This window comes from Ambystoma mexicanum, chromosome 1q (assembly GCF_040938575.1).
Source record: "Ambystoma mexicanum isolate Mex_15411 chromosome 1q, UKY_AmexF1_1, whole genome shotgun sequence".
Lineage (NCBI taxonomy): Eukaryota > Metazoa > Chordata > Amphibia > Caudata > Ambystomatidae > Ambystoma > Ambystoma mexicanum.
This window is the reverse complement of record NC_090922.1, coordinates 631,190,616-631,214,170: the sequence shown is the minus strand read 5'-3', so window position 1 is coordinate 631,214,170 and position 23,555 is coordinate 631,190,616. Positions and strand designations below refer to the sequence as shown.

The window sequence follows — 23,555 nt, the reverse complement described above, 5'->3', positions numbered from 1 at the left end:
AGATTGCGTGCACTTGAAGAAATAGAAAGAGAAGAAGGGGGAAAAGAGATAGACAGTGGTGGGTGGACCAGGGGAATTGTGTTAGCTAAGAAAAATAGAACCTCAGTTTTCCCAGCATTTAGGGTGAGGAAGTGCGATGCCATCCATGATTTAATGGCAGAGAGGCAGGTGGTAAGAGTGTGATGAATTTCCTACGTGAAAGGTGAAAAGGATAGAAAGAGTTGTGTGTCATCAGTGTAAAAGTGATGAGAGCCTGAAGGAAGAAATGACAGGAGCAAGTAATAAAGTATAGAGAGAAAATCGAAACGGGCCCAAGACTGAACCTTGGGGAACACCATGCTCGAGAGGGAAAGATGAGGAAGTCTTTACACCCCAAGAGATTGGAAAAGATATGTTAGATAGATAATAGGAGAACCAGGAAATGACAGAACCCCTAAAGCCAAATGAGGAGAGAGAATCCAACAGCAAAGAGTGATCAACTGTGTCGAAAGCCGCTGATGGATCAAGAAGAATAAGAAAAGAAGAGTGTTTAGAGTGATGAGCTTACAGAAGAGAGTTAAGCACACACATTAGAGCAGTGGAGTGGCGAGGACAAAACCCAGACTGAAAACGTGGGAGAAGAGATAGATCATTAACAAAGGAAGAAATCTGAGAATAGACAAGGTGCTCCAGAAGCTTAGATAAATAGGGTAGAAGAGAAATAGGTCGGAAATTAGAAACAATAAGAGTATTGTCTGAAGGTTTTTTAAGAATAGGAATGATGGTAGCATGTTTAAAAGCTGTAGGAAAGATAGATGTAGAGAGACAAGTATTAAAGAATGAGACAAGGAATGGTAAAAAGGAAGGATAGATTTTGGGAATAAGAGCAGATGGGATAGGATCCACAGAAGCTGCCGTAGGATGGACTTTGGCCAACGGAAGTGATACATCAGAGTTGGACATAGGAGCAAAGTCCGACAAGAAGTTTAGAGGTTTAGGTGGGGGAGAAAATGACAGTATTAGAGGATGATGAGTTAACAATATCCTGATGTAAAGAATGAACCGAAAAGGAAAAAAAGGAGGCAAAATCAAGAGCAGAAAGAGTAGAATTAATAGAAGGATCGGGGGAAGGAGGATCGAGAATGCAGGTTAAAGTTTGAAACAGACACCTAGGATGAGCAGATGGAGTATGAAGAAGATCAGAGAAATAGGTGCGTTTAGCAGAATTTAGGCAGTTGTCGTAAAAGGTGTGATAGGAAAAATAAGCAGAGTGATTAGATGGAGAATGAGATTTAAGCCAGCGTCTTTCCAAGCGACGAAGAAGTCGCCGCATAGAACAGAGATGGGAAGAGAGCCAAGGCTGGGCAGGTTTACAGGTAGGCGGAAAGGCCGAAAGAGGATATAGTTGATCAAGACCTGACAAAAGAGTAGAAGAAAGAGCCGACCAAGCCTCATCAGCAGAGAGAGAACTGAAATGTGCAAGAGAAGGAAGAATGTTAGTACAGGTATCAAAATAGAGTTAAGAGTTGAAATTGCATAAATCGCGTCGATGGAATGTTTTAGGCAATAGAGGAGTAGAAGAAATAGGAGAAATAGAAGGAAGAAGTGATACAGAAAGAAACAAGTGGTCAGATAGCTAAACAGGTAAGACTAATACAGAAGAAGCAGTAAAAGATGAGAGACAAATTCAATCAAGTTAACAACCAAAGTTATGGGTGGAAGGAGTAGAAAGTGGGGATAGTAAGTGAGAATCAAGAATAGAAAGGAAGAGAGAAGCAGAATGAGTAGAGGAAAGATGAAGATTGAAATCACCTAATAAAACAAGCAGGGTTGGACTAGGAAGAATATGGCAGAGAAGATGGTCAATATCGTCACAGAATGACGCGAGAGGGCCAGGTGGATGATAAATGACAAGAAAAGAAACAGCTTGTAGAGCAGTACAAATATTGTAAATACATTCAAAAGAAGCATACACAGGTATATCAATAGGTGAATGAATAGAAGAGTAGGAGGAGCGATAGAGTATGCCAATGCCGCCTCCATGGCCACTGGTACGGGGAACATGAGCAGAGGAAGACAAAGAGGTAATAAGAGAGGCTGTAACAGTATAGTTGTGAGGTAAAATCCCGGTTTCAGTGATAAAAAACGAAATGAAAACGTAATCTTAAGAAAATGTCCAATACTGCAGATGACTTATTACAAATGGACCTTGCATTCCAGAAGCCCCGATCAATGGCAGCACAGGTAACAGTGAGTGGTGGATAGGTAAGATTGGCATTCGCACATGCGTTTGTGGACTAGTTGTCCAATTGTAGGCTGTCAGACGATAAGAAATTGGATATTGAGATGGTCTTGTAAAAATAAACCTGTACCTTGATGATGATCCTAATAACGGCGAATGATTTGTCTGACAGTACTGCAGAGGGTGGAGTACCTGGGTGTGAAATGGTTACAGGGCCATGGGCTGCGTTCCCGCTGCAGACAGCTGCAGACAGCTTACGTCTCACTTGGCCCACTTTGCCGAGGCTTTGCCTGAAGGCGGGTCTTTCAAGCCGCAGCGAGCAGGGTGAGAGCGAGGCAGGTGGGCGTGGCCTCCTTTGTTGCCAGTGTTTGCCAGGCAACAACAACAGCAACAACAACGCTGAGCAGGTGATCCTCTGGAACTTGAAGAGGTATGAGCAGGCAGGGCACACTGATCGTATGAGCTGTGCTCCAGCACAAGCTAAGTGCCCTGGCCCTCGCACACTGGAGTGCTGATGGTCTCTGGAAAGTAATGGTTCCTTGTCTAAAAGGTCAAGGGAATTTCCCTCCTTGCGATCCCCTTCGGTGTGGCCGTCTTTCCTCTCTTGCTCAGCTGCCGTCTCGAAACTGCTGTTTCCTCGTGTGCTTTGCCTCGCTCAGATTGTGCTCTCATGCTCATGGAAGTGTAATGGAAGTCAGATGTGTGTGATGGTCAGTAATTGCCTGTCCTCGCCTGACCTTTGCATTGGGACACATCAGGTATAAAGCTTGGGTGTTAGTCTATTTTCTCTAATAGCAGGCTGTCCGTGAGAAAGTGTTTGTGTTGTAAAGGGGGGGGGGGTAGAGTTCCAAAATATCCTACCTGGTAGGATGGGGCAAAGGTGTTACAAGGAAAGGGATACAGCGTCTCACCATCTGGTGCCGAAGACCCCTCGCCCAGTTGATCCTTCCGCACTGGCCAACCCCCAGGAACTGGATCCAAAAGCGATGGCCTGTCCTGGCCACCTGGATGACAGATACCCGGGGAATAGTGGGTGAGAAACCTTCTGGTTTCTCACATGTCCTTCCCATATGCAATGTAGCCGCATCTGTTTCACCTCTTCTGCTCGAGACGGAGCAGGATGTGCCTTCTTCTATCCAGGAACCAACGTTCTTGGTACCATCTACAGTTAAAAAACATTGTGGTTGGGGGCTTAGCCTGGAGCTCCGGCAATGCGGACGCTCTTCTAGATGCCTCCATGATGGGCCTGTTGCATGTTCGACTTTGGTGAAGTTCCAGCTCTCAATAATGCACCAAAACCCTACCTGAGACGGCGGAAGCCCTGCGGCATACGGAGGATCAAAAACTGAGGCTATCAGAGGTCTGGAAGCCCCATAACGAGCCTCAAACTCAGTGGCCCATCTGCCGCCTCCTTTCAAAATGGCGGGCGGTTTTGGCAGAGCCCACAGCGATGCAGGGCGGAGTCTTGGTAATGAGTCCTTTGGGCTGAGAAAGCTCAAGCTACGCTCTCCCCCCTGCCCAATCGCAGTTCCGGCGCCACCTGGGGACCCCTTTCGCCGCCAAACACAGTGGCAGCCTCAAGCCCGCCAGCCCCGGGCTCCCTGTGCACAGTGCGGAGATCTTGTGGGAGAGAGCTCTGACCCCCGACGGAGAGAGACACCCAGACCACACAAAACAGCGCCAGCAGGGGGTGAGTGCCCCCTGCCTCGAGCCTCATTAATCCGCTCCAGTGCCGCAAATGCGAAGCAACGTTCCGCGCCCCTCGCATAGCGGAGGCCCAATAGCCAGCCTCCTCCTCACGCCGCCTTCTTAGTTCCTCTGCAATTGTGAAGGGGGATTGACCCGGGCCTGATCTGCGACCCGCGCGGTGAGAGCCCACACAGCCTAGGCTCTACTTATGGGGTAGCACCACTGAAACACCTGAACAGATCCAGCGTGGTGCGCTGCACCCTGGGTGTGGCCTCCCCCCTCCAGCATCGGCTTACCGGCTCCTGAGCGTGGTGGGCACTCAGCTGGCCTGGTGGAATCACAACACCCAGCAGCTATGCAAAACACCTTGCCTAACCAGGTCCTCTAGCCTCACACCCGGGCCACCATAAGACACCATCCTCAGAGGTGTCCCTCACTGCCACCAGGGACTTTTCAACACCTGACACAAACTGGGCCCCAGCTCATCTCCTTGAAGATGCCTTAGTGAGCAAGGGTGCATCTGTGGCTGCTCTGCTTCCCTTTCTTGCTTCACTTCCTTCCTGAGGCGCCCCTGCCCACTCTTCTGCTTCCATCTTTCACAGTCCGTATCAAGGAGCCAGGAACAACTTTACAACCTCACAACCTCAGGTGACCTTAATCCACGGAATCACCTACCCCCACAAGCACCAACCGAGGAACTGGGACTCTTACGCTAATTTCCTGCAAGCACGAACCTCAGACAATAGCCGCCTCCACCCCACACCGCTGAGAGATCTCCGGACTACTTACCTCGCCCCCAACCTGCAATAGCGAAGCAGCTAAAAGCTGGTAAGAATCCAGATATCGCCACTATGTTCACGTCGACTGACAAGGGAAAGAAACTCGACCCCCCCCCCCCCCAAGCTTACCCCACAGAAATCCCATGAAGATAGAGAAGCCCTTGCCACCTAAGAGGACATACATGCTTTTATGGCTGATATTAAGTCTGAATTCAGATCCTGCATGACAGAGCTTACCACTAAGCTAGAGCACACCGACCAAAGGGTGACTGAAATGGAACAAAGGCTGGGGGAGATCAACGACCGCTCCCAAGATCATGCAACCACACTGGGGGAAATCCAATGCTCGATCAAAACCATACAGGACAAATGTGAAATCCTCGAGTTCAAACAAGAAAATCTTGAAAATAGGGCTTGGCGCAACAACCTCCCCAAGGGATTCCATCCTCCATTCCGGACAAAGACCTGGCGGAATATGTGGGGGACTTTTTCCAATCCCTTCTCCCACAACTGAACAAACCCCAACCCACAGGTTGCGCCCACGACGAGGAGTGGACTCAGACCTACCCCCTGACGTCATAACATAGAGTGCATTTCTTCACCACTTCACCACAAAAGAGGCAATTTCAGCAATCAGCCACTCACAGGATGAATTCTCCTTCCAGTGTTCACCTCTCCAGATCTATCAAGACCTCTCTCTAGCTACCCTTCAGAAGAGGAAATCTCTCGACCTCTAACTCTCTTTCTTCAGGAGCATCAGATTCGATACAGATGGCTAATCCCGATGGCCCTACAGTTTTCATACAACGGCACTCTACGCAGAATTAGCCATCTTGAGGACGCTGACAAAATCATGCACCCTTCCTCGCTCAAAGAGGCCACATCGCCAAGATCGGAGGACACTGCGGACCCAGGAACTGCCTCCTTCCCAAAACCTAGGTGGTCCTCCTGGTCGAGGGTCCCTCGGAGCAACAGAAGGGGGTAGCTAGGTGCAAGTCCATAACCTGCAGAACTGTGCTTCATGCTCTCGCCGACCTCTCAGCACCGTCGCAGAGGACCTTCACCAACCCTGATCCAGCTCACTTATAATTACAACCAATGCACGGCCCATGCCCATTTCCAAGTCACATTCCATCGATGAGTGCATGGAATTCCACATTACTCTTACCGATTTGATTGCCCTTGTTGGCCAGGGGAATGGCCGAACCTACAATGTCGGCCCCCCCACCAGTTAAAGTTACAGCCCCCCATTGGGGGCGAGTGTTAAAACCCCAAAAGCAGGGTGACGCACTTCTAGCAATTCCCTGAGATGGCGGTTAACTCACACCCTTCCGACCTCTCCCCCCCAGACATGGCACCGGGGATGGACTTGGCTCAGGAGCATCAAACCCTAAAATGTTTCACCCTCAATGTCAATGGACTGAATTCCCCCGCTAAACGTAAGTCGATTCTACAAAATATCCAGGACGAGGATACAGCGGTGGCTCTGATCCAGGAAACTCATCTACTTCCGGAGGACTTTGGGCGTCTCTGCTCCAGACTTTACCCGCTCCAGCTTTTTGCCTCAGGGGGCTCTAAGAAAGGAGGTATGTCAATCCTCTTCAGGAAGGGCCTAAATCCCCAGGTCCTGGAGACAAAAACATGCCCGGAAGGCCGATTTGTGGCAGTCAAATGCCTATTGCTGGGAGACCTGTACACCTTTGCCTCAGTATATGCCCCCCAACTCAGGACAAGCAGCCTTCTATGACTCACTGGGCTCCTCTCTCTCCCTCTTCATAGAAGGCCAAGTCATAATAGGGGGAGACTTCAACAGAGTACCAGACCCTATGTTGGATAAATCTCACCCCCTACCCCTGGAGACTTCACTCAGGCGCTCAATCTCCTACGCCTGTTCAGATCTCTGGAAGTAGTGGACTCGTGGCGGGTGCTCCACCTTTCTGAAAAGGACTACTCTTTCCACTCCTATGTTCACCGAACCTTCTCAAGGATTGACCTCCTCCTGACATCCTCTCAGCTGCTTACCTACACCAAGGATGTATCTATCGTTCTGGGACTCCTGTCTGATCACACCCCAGTAACCATGGAGATCCGAGCACATGTGCCTAAGCGCAATTCTCCACCCAGATGGACCCTGTACGATCCACTTCTTAATGAAATGCCGCTAAGGGACAAGATCGCAACAGCGAATAAAAACTTCTTTAGAGAAAACCCAGTCGAAGACACTTCCCCTGCAAACACTTGGGATGCCCTGAAAGCGGTGATCAGGGGAAGAGTTAATTGCACAGGGAGTGGCATTCGATCGCAACAGGCGACAGGCTCGCCTGATTCTTGAGGAAGAACTTAAAGCAGCAGAGGACACTCACAAGAAAAAAGGCTGGTCTCCCAAGACTCAGTGAGCCATCCGTATCGCCTGGAAAAAGCTAGAGGCCCACTACGCCGAACACACCGCACAGCTCATGGTTAAAGCCAAACAATTCTATTATGTAAAGAACAATAAGGCAAACAAATTGCAAATTAGATAAAGCAAAACGGAGTAGCACCATCATCGGCCTCCGAGACCCATATGGGGTGATTCAGTATGCAGAACTGAAAAAACAACAACTAGCGGTGGACCACCTGGCCCAAGTAATGACGGCACCTCCGCGGGACCAGAGTAAACAAAAAGAATACCTGCAGGAAGTGGCCCTCCCCCGACTACACAACTCGACCAGAGAGAGCCTGGAGGCTCCGATCACAGGTGAGGAGGTCGACGAAGCCATTAAGTCCTTTAAATCCCGGGCCGGATGGATTTTCCTCTAGGTTCTACAAAATTTTCAGAACCCAGCTGGTCCCCCCCCTGGTGGCGCTCTTCAACTCCTTCAGGGAGACGGGGATGGTGACCCCCTCAATGCAAGAATCCACCACCATTCTTCTACCCGAACCAGGGACCCGAGAGTCCCGGCCTCCTACAGGCCAATTGCTCTGTTGAACATCGACGCCAACCTATACTCTAAAATTCTCGCTAACCGCCTAGCACGCATTCTACCTGACATAATTCACCCTGACCAGGCAGGCTTTATTCTGAACAGATCAACAGGTGATAACGTTCGCAGAGCCCTGAACCTGGTTGACCTAGCCTCCTGAAACTCCCAGGGGCTGGTGTTGATGGCCCTAGATGCCACCAAGGCGTTTGATATGGTGGACTGGTCCTTCATGGGCCTTACCCTGGAGGCCTTTGGGTTTGGCCTAGCATTCCAGATGATGGTCCTGGCTAACTATAAATCTCCAAAAACCCTCCTTAGGATCAATGGCTCACTCTCCGCCCCAATCCCCCTGACCTGCGGAACCAGACAGGGCTGCCTGCTGCATCCATTGCTATTCACACTTATCATGGAACCTTTTGCCCAAAAGACCAGACTGAATTACCATATCAAGGGCCCCCAGGTCAGTCCATCTCAACACAAAATCGCCCTGTACGCAGATGACGTGTTGCTCACAATCTCTGAGGCCTGCTCCTCACTAGAGCACGCCTTAGCAGAAATAAACAGCTATGAAGAGGTCACCGGCTTCTCCATCAACTTCAGTAAATCGGTGGCTCTCCCCAGAGGAACGGGATGCACTGGTCCTGATGTGTCCAATTGCACGGAAGAGGAAGGCCATTCCTTACCTAGGGATCCAAGTATCTGCAAATCCGAAGGTCACATATCAGGTCAACTTCCCCCGGCTCTTCAAAGAATTAGAGGGCGATTTGAAACGCTGGGCAACCCAGGAAATTTCACTGATGGGACTCATAACGGCCTGCAAAATGAACTTGCTCCCAAGATTCCTTTACGCCAGCTCGTCCCTCCCGGTGGCAATCCCAGCACCCACCCTTTGCGACCTGCAGAGGAAAATGCTCCAGTTCATCTGGAGGGGTAAGAAAGCCAGGATCCCCCAAAGGTCAATGCTGGGCGACGCAAGACTGGGCGGACTGGGGGTAGGACCTACATTCCTACAGGGTGGCAGCGCAACTAGCACACATTCGCGCGTGGCAAATAACCACGACCGCCCTAGATGGGTGGAGCTAGAACAATCACGGCTCCCGCTCCCCCTGCAGTTTCTTCCACACCTCCCGCCCTCTCTTAGAGAACGATGGGAAGGACTCCTGCTGGCGACAAAGCACACTCTGACCTCCTGGGATTGGGCGCTGAAACATAAGGGAATCCGGAGGAGTCTGAGCCCCCTATCTCCAATCTTTCCCAACCCAGCCTTCTTGCCCGGGGCGGACCCCCAAAACTTGCAGAACTGGATAGTGGGAGGCTTTGAAACTCTGGACCAGCTATATGAGGGAGATCTACCTCGCACCTTTGAACAATCTAATGAGAGGTTTCAACTCCAAGAAAGAGACAGATTTACATACATTCAGCTATGCCACTGGTGCTCCCACCCCCAAACGCTTCAAGCAGCCACGCACACTCTCACCTCCCTCGAACTAACCCTCAAGGACCTCCCAGCCCGGGGCAGGATTTCCACCCTATACAGACTATTTCTGAGGGACTTTCTGACTTCAAAGACCCGCTGTATGGCCCAGTGGGAGGCTGACTTGGGACACCCGGTTGAGGACCAGACCTGGGTGGACATTTGGACCCGAACACACACGTCATCTACCTGCGTCAACAATAGAGAACGTGCGTACAAAATTCTGCTGCGCTGGTACTGCTCCCCCTCAAGCTCCATCACATGAACCACTCCCTCGACCATGCCTGCTGGAGAAGGTGCGGCCGACCGGGCTCCTATTCCCACATGTGGTGGGCATGCCCGAGGATCCACCAGTTCTGGAAACAATGTTTAGCTATCATTGAACAGATCACCCAGAAGGCTCTCCCGCTGGAGACTGAGCCCATCCTCCTAGGGGCCCCGGTCCCGGGATCTATCCGCGTTCCGAAAACAAAGTTAAACTGCTGACCCAATGCCCTCTGGCTGGGAAAATAGTGATCGCCCGCTTCTGGAAAGCCCCGGACAGCCCCTCTATAATCCAATGCTGGGGGAAAATATGGGACATACTGATCGCGGAGAAGGTAACAGCGGCAAGGGCCGGACCCATCCACCGCTTCCAGAACATTTGGGCCGCCGTGTAGGAATATGACCAGAAATTCCGTGCATTAACCTATAAGCCCACATATATCCGGCGAACCATGAGAGACTGAGACGCTCCCTGAAAGGGGAACCATAGCCGAAGCAGGCACAGTAAACACAAACTATCAGGAAGCGTCCGCAGATCAAGGGCCAGGGGGGATGGCGGTTGGGGGATTGGAGGGGATTTATGGTTCTGCCTTATATGTCTTGTTTATTCTGTATTGTTGTCACCCTGCCTTGGTTTAAAATAAACATATATTTTTTTAAAACGTTGTTGAATTGCACTGATAAGATGGCTGCCGCATTCAGCCTGACGACCAGCCCTGATATGCCTCCTGCAGCACCTGGCCTCACAAAACAAGGTGATTGGCCAATGCCCCCATCGAATCTGGAAGCACGGCCGAGCCGAGAGGTAAAGCCGGCCCCAGACCGAAGGCCCGGAACAAAGGCCCCTGTCTTTCCTCTTCTGCTCAAGACAGAGCATGATAAGCTTTCTTCCATTCAGGCACCAACGTTCTTCGTACCATCTACACTGAAACGTTGTAGTTTGAATACCACTGATAAGATGGCTGCAGCATTCTGTCTGCCTACCAGCCCTGATCTGCCTCCTGCAGCACCTGGCCTCACAACACAAGGCCTGGATCAAAGGCCCCTGTCTTTCTCTGTCTACCTCTGGCTACCTCACCTGCCACACTGCACAAAATCTATGGACTACCGTCATCCCCCTTTATGGCTCCGGAGATGCCGACCTGGACCATACTCCTTGCGCAAGGTAAGAGGTGCACTAGCTCCTCTATTGTTCCAAACTGCCTGACCACACTCGCCACCACCCAAGACAAGTCATACCCAGCCCGCAATCAGTGTTACCCACATCCTGTGACACAAAATATGGCCTCCTCCCCAATGCCTTTCCTCCTGCTCTCCTCCACTCCCCCACGCCTGCTGTCATTCCACCACCCATGAGATTCCTGCCGGCTCTATGGCCAGACCCCTGATCCAACTCGCCCACACCTCTCATGGGACCCTCATACACATTATCCCTCCCAGCATGCATAATACCTTCTACCCATACATCACCATTTGCACTGGCCCAACCCCTGCAGCGAGCCCTCAGCTGACGCCATCCCGCAAACTATTATGCTTTTGCCCCCTCGCCACAATCTACCCCGACAATCCTATCCTCCCCACGAGAAGCCCTGCTGCCTGTAACACCCCAGCACTGACCACACTCACCTATGATGCTCCTGAATGTATCGTACATGATGACTACGATACTCACACCTCTGGCACTAATTGGAACAGACCACCAGTCATCCCGCCTCACTGCGCTGGCCCACACCAAACTTCCACAGGTCCCATTCAGCTGCCGAATCTAACACCTGGACTAAGCTGCCTACCGCTCGCATACTACACAAGGCTGCTGTATCCTCCCACTATGTAAACCATACCTGCACCTTTATTTCTGATGATTCAAATGTGCATACCTAGCCTCTTGCTACTAGTCTGTTTAATACCAATGCTTATTATGCTCTAATCCCTGCCATCATTGCATGTAACAAGATTCCAAATGCTTATTGTGCTCTAAGCCCTGCATCAATTCCTCCAATGTTGACTGTAGTTCTGCCCCTGCCACCATCTTTTGTAACAAGCTGCCTACCATCACCCCCCCCGACCACACCCCCTTGAAAGCTGCACCCTCTGCGACACCTACCAACAGTTTAACACCTCCCCAACGCCTGCCCCCAGCCTCTTACACTTCAACACTCCCCCAAACCCCTCTCTCTGCTTGCCTAACCCAAGATGGATCGGCAAGCCAGAATACCAGGAACCCCCCAACAATCAACCCAACCTCCCTCCAGTCTCCCCGAAACCAGCAACCTCCACTGAAACTTCCAAAATACTCAGTACTAACCAGGTATCCCGATGCCCTCTACACTCTCACAGCCCCCGCTTACCCCACCCTCCCCACATTTAGCCACATTCTTGGCACCCTGCCTGGGCACCACACACCTACTTAGACTTGGTTCAAGACTGGTTAGACCCAGCAACTCCTCCACACCAACCCCACCCACCGCTACCTCCCACCACCCTCTACAGAACACACCGCCTCCAATCCTGACTCGTGATCCCCGATTCCCTGATTCACCACTAATTACGCAGACCAATAACTCCCAACGCACCTCACCCATCCCCCACCATACAACTCAATCCCTCACAATCACAATTAAACCTCTCTCTTCACTCCCGCCTACCCCCACCAGTCTCAACCACCTTGCTTGCGCCCTCATCAATGCATGCACCATCTGCGCCCATGCACCAGGCATTCATGCCGACCTGCTTGACAATAACCATGAGCTGCTGGCTGTCACTAAGACCTGACTTCACGACGCAGCCGGCCCCGCACTATCCCTTGCCCTCCCACCCGGTTACTCCATCCTTAGATCAGACAGAGCTGCCTCCCGAGGTGGGAGAGTTGCCATCATATCTAAAGCCTCCCTCCCCATCAGAGCCTCTCCCCTCCTGACTCTGCCAGGATAGAAACTCCTACTCACCAAAATTGAACCCCATCCCCAAATTACCATCAACCTTCTCCTACTCTACAGACAACCTAACAACCTCAACTCCCCTGATGTGGACATACCATTGGTCATCGACCCATTACTGAAACCCAACATCGAACTCCTGCTCCTAAGCGATTTCAACCTAGTATTCAAGGATCCCTCAGATCTGAAATCTACCACTCTTGCCTCTACTTTCCTTGAAATGAACCTTGCCCAAGTGGTCTCAGCGGCCACCCACTCCAAAGGTTGCAGCCTTGACTGGATCCTTTCCATCAGCAACGCTACCCATGTCACCTCCATTAGCCCTGTTCCCTGGAACTATCCACTCCGTGATCCAATTCTCCATCACTCCCACAGCCGCCACCCTCTCTAAACCTACCGACTGCCCACCCTTCACTGCCAGACACACCCACAAATTAACCAAAGAAATACTGGAATCTACCATCCTAGCCTCCCTAGAGTCAGGGAGAGTCAGGGTTTACCAGCTCCGACCCTGAAGTCATTCTCAACGCCTACAACGCCACTCTCCTCAACACCCTAGAACAGCACGCCCCCCTCAAAACCACCTCTCATAAAAAAGACAACCGCCATAATTGGTTCACGGAAGAACTAACCACTCTCTGTCAACTAAGATGGTCCAAATAACATATCTGGAGGAAAACCCCCAACCCCACTCAACAAAGAAGCATTCTCCAGCTCAGTCACTGCCTACAAAAAAGCTATTACCTCCACCAAAGCCAGCATTTACAAATACTCAAATTAGAGAAGCCAGTTCCAACACCAGAGAACTATTTAAGATCCTCAAGGAGCTTGAAACACCACCCCCCCCTCCTACCAGCTTCCCTAAAGACAAAGCCTGGTGCACACTTGTGCAAACAGCCCTATCAAACAAAACCACTAAACTCTGTGACATAACCATTACTAAGAAATCCCTTCTCCTCAGCACCAATGAGATCACTACCGCGGCCACTACCTCACCCACCCCCTTCACTTTCTCCTCCGTCTCCCCACCCAATGTAATCTCCACCATCCAACACCTCAAAGCCTATAATTGCGTAGGTGATATCTGCGCAGCCAATCTCATAAAGCAGACCCCCTTGCCCCCACCATCGTAAAATTTATTAACGGCTCCTACAATACCTGCACCATGTCCAAATCCATTAAAGAAGCATGGGTCACACCACTCCTGAAAAAACCTACCCTAGATTATACCCTTTCCACAAATTACCGGCCCATTACGTCGGTACCCTATCTCCTGAAAATCCTTGACTGCACTGCCTATTCCCAACTCCAAACACACCTAGAAACGAACAACCTACTTGGTGCCCGTCAATCCGGCTTCAGGCCCAGACACAGCATGGAATCCGCCCTCCTCGACCTAAAGATCCAATTGACCACATCCATGACAATGGAGACCTTGCCATCCTCCTCCATTTGACCTCACTGGCTTATTCAACTTCTCTCATGAAGCAGCCGACTGGATTAAATCCTTCCTGAGCGATCGAACCTCTAGGGTCTTCGCAGGGTCGGAATCAGCTGACCCCACCCCTGTATCATTTGGTGTCCTCCAAGGCTTCTGCCTATCTCCCACACTATACAACATGTATATCAAACCACTCTTTGACCACTTGGACAACCTAAACATCCCCTAACTTCGCCGACAATGCACAAGTCCTCCTTAAGATCACTGGCAATCACAAACTTGACTCTGCCAATATCAATCGAGTTTACTGCATCATCCAAACCTGGATGGCCAACCACCACCTATGCCTTAATGATGACAAGACAGAGCTGCTCATTGTGAGCTCTCCTCATTGCCTCAAACACCTAGACCCACCTTCTCCTCCTTCTGTATTGATGGGAACAATGCCCATTTCTCAGACCATGTCAAAACACTAGGTGTCTACTTTGACACTGAGCTAAACATGCACAAACACGTAACGGCTGTCGCCTCATCCGCTGCATATTCCACCAAAGTCATCAACCTTTCTAGAATGTTCTCCACCCCCAACAACTGTCTCACATTAGCCAAAGCCATCATTGGAAGCAAACTTGACTATTGCAATGCCATCCTTGCAGGCACCTCCTCTTAAGATCTCAAAACACTCCAATTGATCCAAAACAACGCTCTGAGAGCAGTCTGGGGCTTGAAACGTTCTGACCACATCTCCAAAGTGAGACGGGAAGCTCATTGGCTGCCTATCAAGGCACACATTGACTTCAAAATCTTATCCATCACCATTGCTGCCGTCACAACACTGCCCCCCACCTCACCCGCTGTACCTCCAAAAAACCTAATGTACGCAGCCTGCGCCCCTCCTCCTCCACGTTCCTCAGCACCCCCCAGAATCACCAGAAAAAGAGCCAGAGGAACGTGCTTCACCACCACTGCCCCTACCCTTTGGAACACTCTCCCTCCCAACATCAGAGATGATCCCTCCTACCTGACCTCTCACAAAAACGTGTAACCTTGCCTGCCTGCCTTTGCTCTACCTGTAACTACTACCTGTGATTTGTAACCACCAAGACACCTCACATATCATATGTACTGTCCGACTGTAATGTAACATCTAGCGCTGTGATACCCAGGACAGGGCCAGGCAGAAAGGCAGCCTGCGTGCATATATGTACAGTCTACAGCAGTGCACATACCTGAAAACCTTGTTGCCGCTAGAATCAGAACTCGGCTAAAAAGAACAAAATGCATCTAAATACAAGGAGGTGCAAGTGAAAGAAACATGTGTTTAGAGGTTAGCCCAACCTGGGATGCTTACTTATATCCGTAAAAGTGTTCCATGGAGGCTGGGCCAATACGGAAAATAGAGCCGCCTCCCTTGCACTATTTGCTATAGCACAGAGCGACAAGTATGTTTGTGTGATGACCCAAAGTCACATGTAGAGATATAGGGGATGAGGCTAGTCACCCCAAAAGGCAAGCTTCTTGTATAGACCATCCACTCTAACCTTCATGCTCAGGTATATCCAGCTGCCACATGTTGGAGTCGATGGCCGCACAGGACCTTACTTGTTCTACGCATTCTTTATCCACTCAAGAAAAGAAATATAAAGCTTTTCAAAATGTACCCCCCTATGAACGCTTCATTGACTGAGGAGATGTTCGGGTGCATTGGTCTGAAATACTTAAAAATGGCGTGACTGGGGGGGCGCTGTTGAGCAGCCAAGGAAGATGGCTGCCTAGTCTGGGAGCTTCGTTCTCGCCCACCAGCTTGTCCGCTGTATCGGCGCTCATCCGTAACATTCCTCCAAGCTACTGCCACGATTTTGATGCTGGGACTTTTCTGCTGCTGTGGCCGAAAGTTGGGGAGAAAACGCTGCCTGCACCCTGAAGATTGGGCGTCTGGGCCTGCTGGGGCCTCTCGGCCTGCGGGCCCGCTCTGGGCGCGGGTGTTCCCCGCCCGCGCGCTCGGCGGGGCCGGCGGCCCTGGCGCTGCTGCCTGCCCGCAGCCTGCGACGCTCCCCTTTCCGCGGGAGCCCTCCTCGCTTCTGTGGCTTGGGGCTGGGACCGGGTGCTACGGTCGCTCCGGCCGCGGGCGGCGCCGCGCTTTCGCGGAGTTCCTGATTGAAGGCCGATTGGCTGTGTGTGGTGTGGCCTGGCCCGAGGAATGGGAGCCGGGCTGCGGGTCTGCGCTCAGGTACGCGAGCGTGCTGCCTCCCCGCCTGTGGGCCCTGAAATTGCCGCGGTGGAGCACCGGGGCCGCGACTGTCATCCTCGCCGGCCCTCGGGCCGTTGGGTAAGCAGGCCCTTCCCAGCTCGCCTCACGGACTCGCCATAGGACCTGCCGCGGCCGCCTGGTTGAAGGAGCCTGATCTTCCTGGCCTGCTGGAACCCGCCGGACGCAACTACCAACTACCTCCTGCATTCAGCTTATGAACACTGCGGTGGAGTGGGGCCCTTTCACGCTGTTTTGCCTCCTGGAGACACGCGGATTAGCCACCCTACCAAGCGGGAGAGGTGGGTGCTCTTGGTTATGACTTCTCGCCCTGCTTTTCCCCGGGGGGTCTCTTCCCTCCTCTCTGCCTGCCTTTGCCCAGTGTCATTGCCTGCATCTAAGCCTGCTCTGCCTCCCCCTGATATTCTTGGACAGTGAGATTTGTTTGGCCGACTCCTTTTGTGTGGGATCGGGACGCGTTGTCACCTCTTTGACATCTTGATGGCTGCACGCTATCACTTGCTGGAACGCCCGCGCCATGCACATGTTTAGCTTGAGGGACTATAGAAAAGGGGAGGCTGCCTCTTTCCTAATACTTGCAGAGGGGAACGGTGTCGCCTGAATACACCAAGTAGGCATTTCACCGGCCTCACCGGGGGCGTCTGCCGCCACTGTCCACCTATTTTTTCTGGCGGTGTGATCCCGGCCTCCACCAACACCTATATCTTCCTGTTGGCCTTGACTCTTCCCCAGAATAATGTCTAACAGATCGCGTGGCGCTAGCAAAGTGGGGGCTATGGACAAGTTTGCCAGGGCGACACCCAAGGGAGACCAGGCGTCGTCCGCTACAACCCAGGAGGAGGGCGACCTTCTGCCGGACCCCCCGCAACCGGACTTGGCCACTATGATGGAATCCATGGCTAAAAACTTTGCAGCATTTCATGAAAAGCTAGATGGCATTAATGCGAATGTGGCGTCATTAAGGGCTAAGCTTGACGAGCACGGAGCTAGGATTACCGAAGTGGAGCAGAGGACTGGCACCACTGAAGACAATGTGCATGTTCTGCAAAACACAGTGTCAGAGCTTGTCCGAGACATGAAACAGGTCAAATCTAATGCGATGACCTCGAATCGAGGTCGCAGAGGAATAACATTCGCATAATTGGGGTCCCCGAAGCTGCACTCAAAGGGCGCATTGAGCTAGCGGTGGAAAAACTCATCAGAGATCTCCTGGATGACCCCGATCTCTCGCCATTCTTCACGGTTGAAAGAGCTCACCGCTCCTTGGCACCTCGGCCGCGGCCGGGGGACTTCCCCAGACCTATCATAGCAAAACTGCTCAGCTATAAGGACAGGGATCATATACTCCGCCTGGCCAGGGAGAAGGGGGAATTAAGGATGGATTCACAAATAATCAGGATCTTCCCTGATTTTTCAGTAGGTGTGCAAATGGAGAGACGCAGCTGGGGTGAAGAAAATGCTACGAGATAGGAAGATTGAATACGCTATGCTTTTCACCGCACGCCTTAAATTCACCCATCGTAACAAGCTCTATTTCTTCACGGTCCCGGACGAGGCTGTAAAGGTCATCGAGGCGCAAATTCCACTAGCGGAGCCGCCTGAGGTCCTGATGGACAACGACTAGAACTGGCCGCTTGTCCTCCCCTTATGAGTTTGTCTTGATGCCCTTCAATACATGCATCCTTGCTCTGTAACCTCATTTATGTTAGCCGATCCTCTGATTATGTTGTTTATTCAAGATTTGTATCAATACTGGTGGGCGGAATGGCAGCGGTGGCCCCCACTGCAGCTGCAATTCCTGTAGAATCTAAATGTTTGTGTCTTCGCCCCGGTTGGGCTTTTTTCTAAGCATTGCCAAGTTGGGGATGGCATGCAATAGTTCACTTTAGGGGTGGGTATTCACACACTGCTAGTTGGGACAGGGCGGTGAGGGCGGGGGGTTGGAAAGTTGGGGTAGGTTATATTCAAAATGGCGCAGGGGTTGAGACGGGTTACACACGATGGCAATTTTGCAATATGGCAGCACTCATGGCGTTTATCAAAGGCAGTGCCTTTGCTTGGGATGTCCCGTAGGCTTCCTACATGGCGATTAAAATGATGTCATGGAATGTTTGTGGCCTGACAAATTTCACGAAGTCCCGTAGGATTGCGGCCTACGCACAACGGCACGGGGTCAAAGTTCTCCTACTACAGGAGACACATGCCCTTAAACACCTATCGTCAAACATTGCACAAACTTGGGGTCTTAACAGATATTTCACCCAATACTCCACCCAAGCTAGAGGGGTCCTGACCCTCATCCACAAGTCAATCCATTTCACTCTCCGCTCATCGCACATTGACGCAGAAGGCAGATATGTGATCCTACATTGCACCTTGGCTCACAAAGAATGCTTACTGGTCAACGTATACGCGCCCAACACTGACTCCCCCGAGTTTTTTGACGGAGTGACGGCCATACTCATGAGATACATAGACGTCCCCATAACATGGGGGGGACATGAACCTAACACTGGACAGTTTACTAGACAGGATGACGACCAGTCGCAGACCCACACCACGAGCGACCAAACGTCTCCTCTTACATATGGATTCTCTCAATTTACATGATGTATGGAGAACGCTCCACCCCCATGACAAAGACTACACTTTCTATTCCACTGTGCATGACAGTTCCTCGAGAATAGATCTGTTTCTACTCTCTGGCAGACTGGTGGGGAAGGTCTCAGGTGTCACGATCCTTGCACGCACGCTATCTGATCATTCCCCCGTACTCCTACAGATTCAACTCAGAGACGCAGTGCCGCTACGACCCCATTGGCGCTTCAAGTCCACCGCCCTATCAGACATTGTCTTTAAAGCTGAGATCCTAGTGGATATAACTACATTCTTTGAAAATAACAATACAACCGACACACCAGAAGGGATTTGGTGGGAGGCGTTCAAGGTTTATATCAGGGGGATGTGCATCTCTAGGGAAGCTGGGGTCCTGAAAGCTATAAGGCAGGCCTTAACCAACTCGGAAACCAAACTTAAAGCATTGAACAGGACTACCTGACCACTCAGTCCCCAATGACCCTAGCTGCGATCAGATCAGAGCTGGAAAGGTTTGAGTCACACGCTATGAGTGAGGTACAATACTATACACGCCCTGTTGTGGCCCGTAGATATGGGGAGGGGGACAGACCGGGCAGAACCCTGGCCAGGCTAGTGCGTGCTGAGACTGGTGGGACCCGCATTGACAACATCATAGATGGCAGTGGAGTGAGGCACTGGTCAGATCAGTCCATACTAGACACTTTCACTAGCTTCTACTCCAATCTGTATGGTCCCCAACCGGAACATTCTGCCCAAGACCTAGACGACCTTCTTGAGAGCATCCCTATGACCCTTATTTCCCAAGACACCCGGGAAATATTAGACGCTCCGTTTACCCTGGAGGAGATTGTTCAGGTAATATCGGACCTTCCCAAAAACAAGGCGCCTGGCCCAGATGGGCTCACTTCTGAGTTCTACCAGGAGCATGTGGCTATATTAGCGCCTGTGCTACACGGGGTCTGGGCCGAATCACTTCGTTTGAATTTCCTCCCCCCCTCCCTAAGGGAAGCTTTAATAACTGTCCTCCCCAAACCTGGAAAAGCCCCAGATGAGTGTGGGTCTTACAGGCCCCTATCCCTTATTAATACTGACACGAAAATATTTGCTAAGATAATTGCTAACAGGTTTCTGCCTTTCATGTCCCACATGATCCATGAGGACCAGTGCGGTTTCATCCCTGGTCGATCCACAGCGCTGAACATCCGCCGCCTGTTTAATGTGATGTCCAGAATTGACCCAGGCGCGGACGCGGTGGCAGTAACACTAGATGCCCAAAAGGCTTTTGATATGGTCTCATGGCAATATTTATGGGCTGTGCTGGGAAAAATGGGTGTGGGTCCTAAAATGACCTCTTACATAAAACTGTTATACACGGAGCCACGAGCTAGGGTTCATGTAAACTCTGTTCCCTCCTCTCCCTTTATGCTACACAGGGGCACTTGTCAGGGATGCCCATTCTCTCCCCTCCTTTTTGCGTTCGCTATCAAACCCATGGCTGACCATGTAAGGGGACGGCACAGCAATAAAGCCATACGATTACTGGATGCACCAGAGATCATCTCTCTATATGCAGATGACGTGCTCCTGTATGTCAGAAATCCCTCCACACATTTGGACCCGATCATCCGTGATATCACCAAAATAGGTACGTTCTCAGGTTTCACAATCAACTACTCTAAGACCGAAATTTTCCCTCTTACTGTGGCAACCCAACGACCGTCTTGTGAGTACCCTCTACGCTGGTCCCCGGGTGGGGTTAGGTATCTCGGGGTACAAATATCACTAGCCAAGGCTTCTCTATTGACAGACAATTACGAGGCAGCGGCTCACCTAGTCTTCTCCAAGTTCTCCAAATGGCGCAATCTACCTCTATCCCTAGCGGGCAGACTCTCTCTAATAAAGATGGTGGTGGTCCCCAAACTCCTGTATGTCTTTGTTAACGTGCCGATCTGGCCTGGGATACAATACTTCAAGAAGCTCCACTCGGAGTGCGCACAATTTCTCTGGCATCCAGGTTCAGTCCGCAAGAAGTGGCAACACATGACGCTGCCCTATGACAAAGGGGGTTTCACGGACCCAGATCTTCGCCTGTTCTGGAATGCTGCACAGGCCGAGCATGCCTCCCATTGGTACCTGTTCCAGAATCCGCCCATACACGTAAAACTTGAGAAACTGGCGGGAGGTGGGACTAATATCATGTCCCTGCTACTGCACCGCGCATTCCAAACAGATGCTCATGCGGACCCGGTGGCCGCTACGCTCAGGGCCTGGAGGAGCATCCTAGGCTCTGACCAGGAACAGCGCCCATACTACAAGTGGCTTCCCCTGTGGCAGTTCCCCGGACTCCCCCCCACACATGACCAAAATCTCCTACGCTACTGGGAAAACCTGGGATACCGTGCCCTTGCTGACCTCTTCCCTGATGGTGTTTTTATCACCCCCCAAACATGGCACCCTGATCACTCCAATTCTCCACTTGAAATGCTGCAGTATTATAGGCTTAGAGCTGCAGCACGGACTATGTGGCCCTCATGCCCTATTGAACCCCCAGACTCTCCTGAAATACAATATATAGCAAATTCCGGAGGTGCCAAAAGCATAATTTCTAATCTGTACAAAATGCAACTGAATAAGATTGCGGACAACTCTCTTAAACCACGCGAGGCTTGGGCTAGGGAACTTGGAGTGGAAATTACAGACGATCTCTGGGGCATAATGTGTACACACAGACGAAGGTCTCCCTGAGCGCCAGATTCCGCTGCATACAATTTAAGCTCCTTAATAGGCTCTATTACACACCGTATAGAGTTCCGTCATTTACAGGCACCCCGACCCCTGTGTACCCCAAATGCAAATCCTGTGAAGCAGACCACGTACACATGTTCTGGGCTTGCCCCGCCCTCAACACGTTCTGGACGGCCGTGACAGAGGCACTCTCCGAAATAGTTGGTTCTCCGGTGAATATGGAGCCACTTGCCCTACTGTTTGGTGCTTGGGAAGGTGAGAATGTAAGGAGAATGTCAAAATTTGTGAATGTAAGTGTTATGGTGGCCAAAAGATGCATATTGCAATGCTGGAAGCGCCGCAATCCTCCCACTTTTATGATGTGGCTGAAGGCCCTTACCTGGACACAAATGTGCGAAGAGGAATACATTGGATCTCTACCTCCGACATCTCGGCCCAAAAATGTCTGGTCGGAATTTTGTAGCTACTTAAATGGCAGAGACGAAGCGGAATTGACCTCCTCTCCCCTACCAGGACAATCCGACATGCCACGGGTGATCTAACTTCTCCTATTGGTTTTTGCTTTTCCTTTGTGCTTCTTGACGCCTCTCCGCGATGTCAGTCGTTATCAATTTGAGATGTATAATTTAACCATGGTGTGGTGCCAATTGTACGGTTATGTATTCAGCTCATTGCTATGTAATTTGAACTGTGCATGTCTTAACCTTTATGCCAATAAATAAAAGTTTAAAAAAAAAATGTTTTAAAAAAAATGGCGTGACTGTTTAGAAGAGGAATTAAATGTTTGTTTAATGAAATGTTCCATCCTAGCAGGTGATTCGACTGATCCTAAAATCAGGACTAGCCATGTGTTGGGATGCGAGATGACAAGCTTATTGTTTCTTCAACAGGTGCCTGTCATCACCATTGATCGGATTCCCAAAGTGGAGCAGTCATGGAAGAGGATCTGCGACACATCTGAATCCAAGCTGAGGAGGAGGTGAGACATGCCAGAGGCCTTCAATGGTGCTCGGGTGTAGGACGGTGATGCCGGTAGGAATCCATCTTCAGAGCCCAGCAAGAGAAGGGAGGCAAGTTGGGATGCATATTCAGAACCCACAGAGGGACGTGATGTAGGTGTGATTCGTAATCACAGTGTTAGATAGACAGTAGGCCACCTTCAGACCTACCCACAGAGAAGAGTAGATGGAAGGCCATTTTCGGATCAGGGGAAGAATGGACTGGCCCATGTAGAATACCATCTTCAGATATATGAGAAAACAAAAAGGTGCAGGTGACAGCCCATGTTCAGGATTTTAGAAGCACCTGGGAGGGCTTTTTCATGATGCCTCCTGAGAGAGAGGAGGTGCAGATGAGGCCACTGTCAGACTGTAGAGATGAGGGGGGTGTCATTACGAGATCATCTTCAGACCATACAGAGGGGAGTAGTGTATAGAAGCAGTTTGGTGAAATATATTACATCATTGAGACGGAGCACAATTCAATGCAGCGTGGGAGGGCTTTGAGTCGATGACAGCGTTGATGTTAAGTCTTCTCTGGTCAGATAAAAGTGGACTTTTTGAGCTTATACGTGGGACAGAACGAGCGATATGCTTGGCAGTTACATCATCTGGTCTCAGTAGAATCTTGTGCATGTATCGAGCATTACTGCCTTGCTACAGAGAACTGAAGAATAGTTTAGAAGAAAATCAAAGCATTTTGGAGGTACCAATAAAAGCACACGGTCATCGACACACGGGTCTAATTGGAGTTTCAGCAGGCGTTGGTTGTCCCATCCTAGAATTGCCAGATCTTTGCATAAAGCATGTACTTTGCCAGTTGTGGTACAACCCTAGAATTCCGAGACATCTGTACCCTAGGAGTTGGATTTTGTTTCCTGCATAACCCCTACCTCCATTTCAAGCAATTCAAAAATGCCTTCATACTTAGTAAAGTAAGTTCCTAAAAGGATTATTGTGTATTGTGAGTTTGCTAAGGGGTTTAGAACCGATTCATCAATACACTCTTCAAAGTATAGTCTCTTAGCCTTAACTGGACAGCCACCATTCAGTAGGCTGATGACCATATTTGCCATGTCATCTTCAATCATGTCCGAGTCATCCTTGGTGGCCATTGCCAAAATCACCTACCTTGCTGTATCCTCGCATCCCTCATTTAGAGTAGGGTGTGTAACACA

At 50.6% G+C, this 23,555-nt stretch overlaps 1 protein-coding gene across 2 annotated transcripts in view; it reads left to right on the top strand.

Moving 5' to 3' along the window:
* The window catches only part of LOC138534214 (uncharacterized), a 290,831-nt gene that overhangs the window by 54,823 nt on the left and 212,453 nt on the right, over positions 1 to 23,555 (top strand). For both annotated transcript variants that reach the window (XR_011284875.1, XM_069641205.1), the window contains exon 2: positions 22,270 to 22,358. Coding sequence is in view for 1 of the 2 variants with exons in the window: in XM_069641205.1 (XP_069497306.1) it covers positions 22,270 to 22,358 (89 nt within the window). In the remaining variant the exon portion in view is untranslated. The remainder of the gene's footprint in view (positions 1 to 22,269; positions 22,359 to 23,555) is intronic.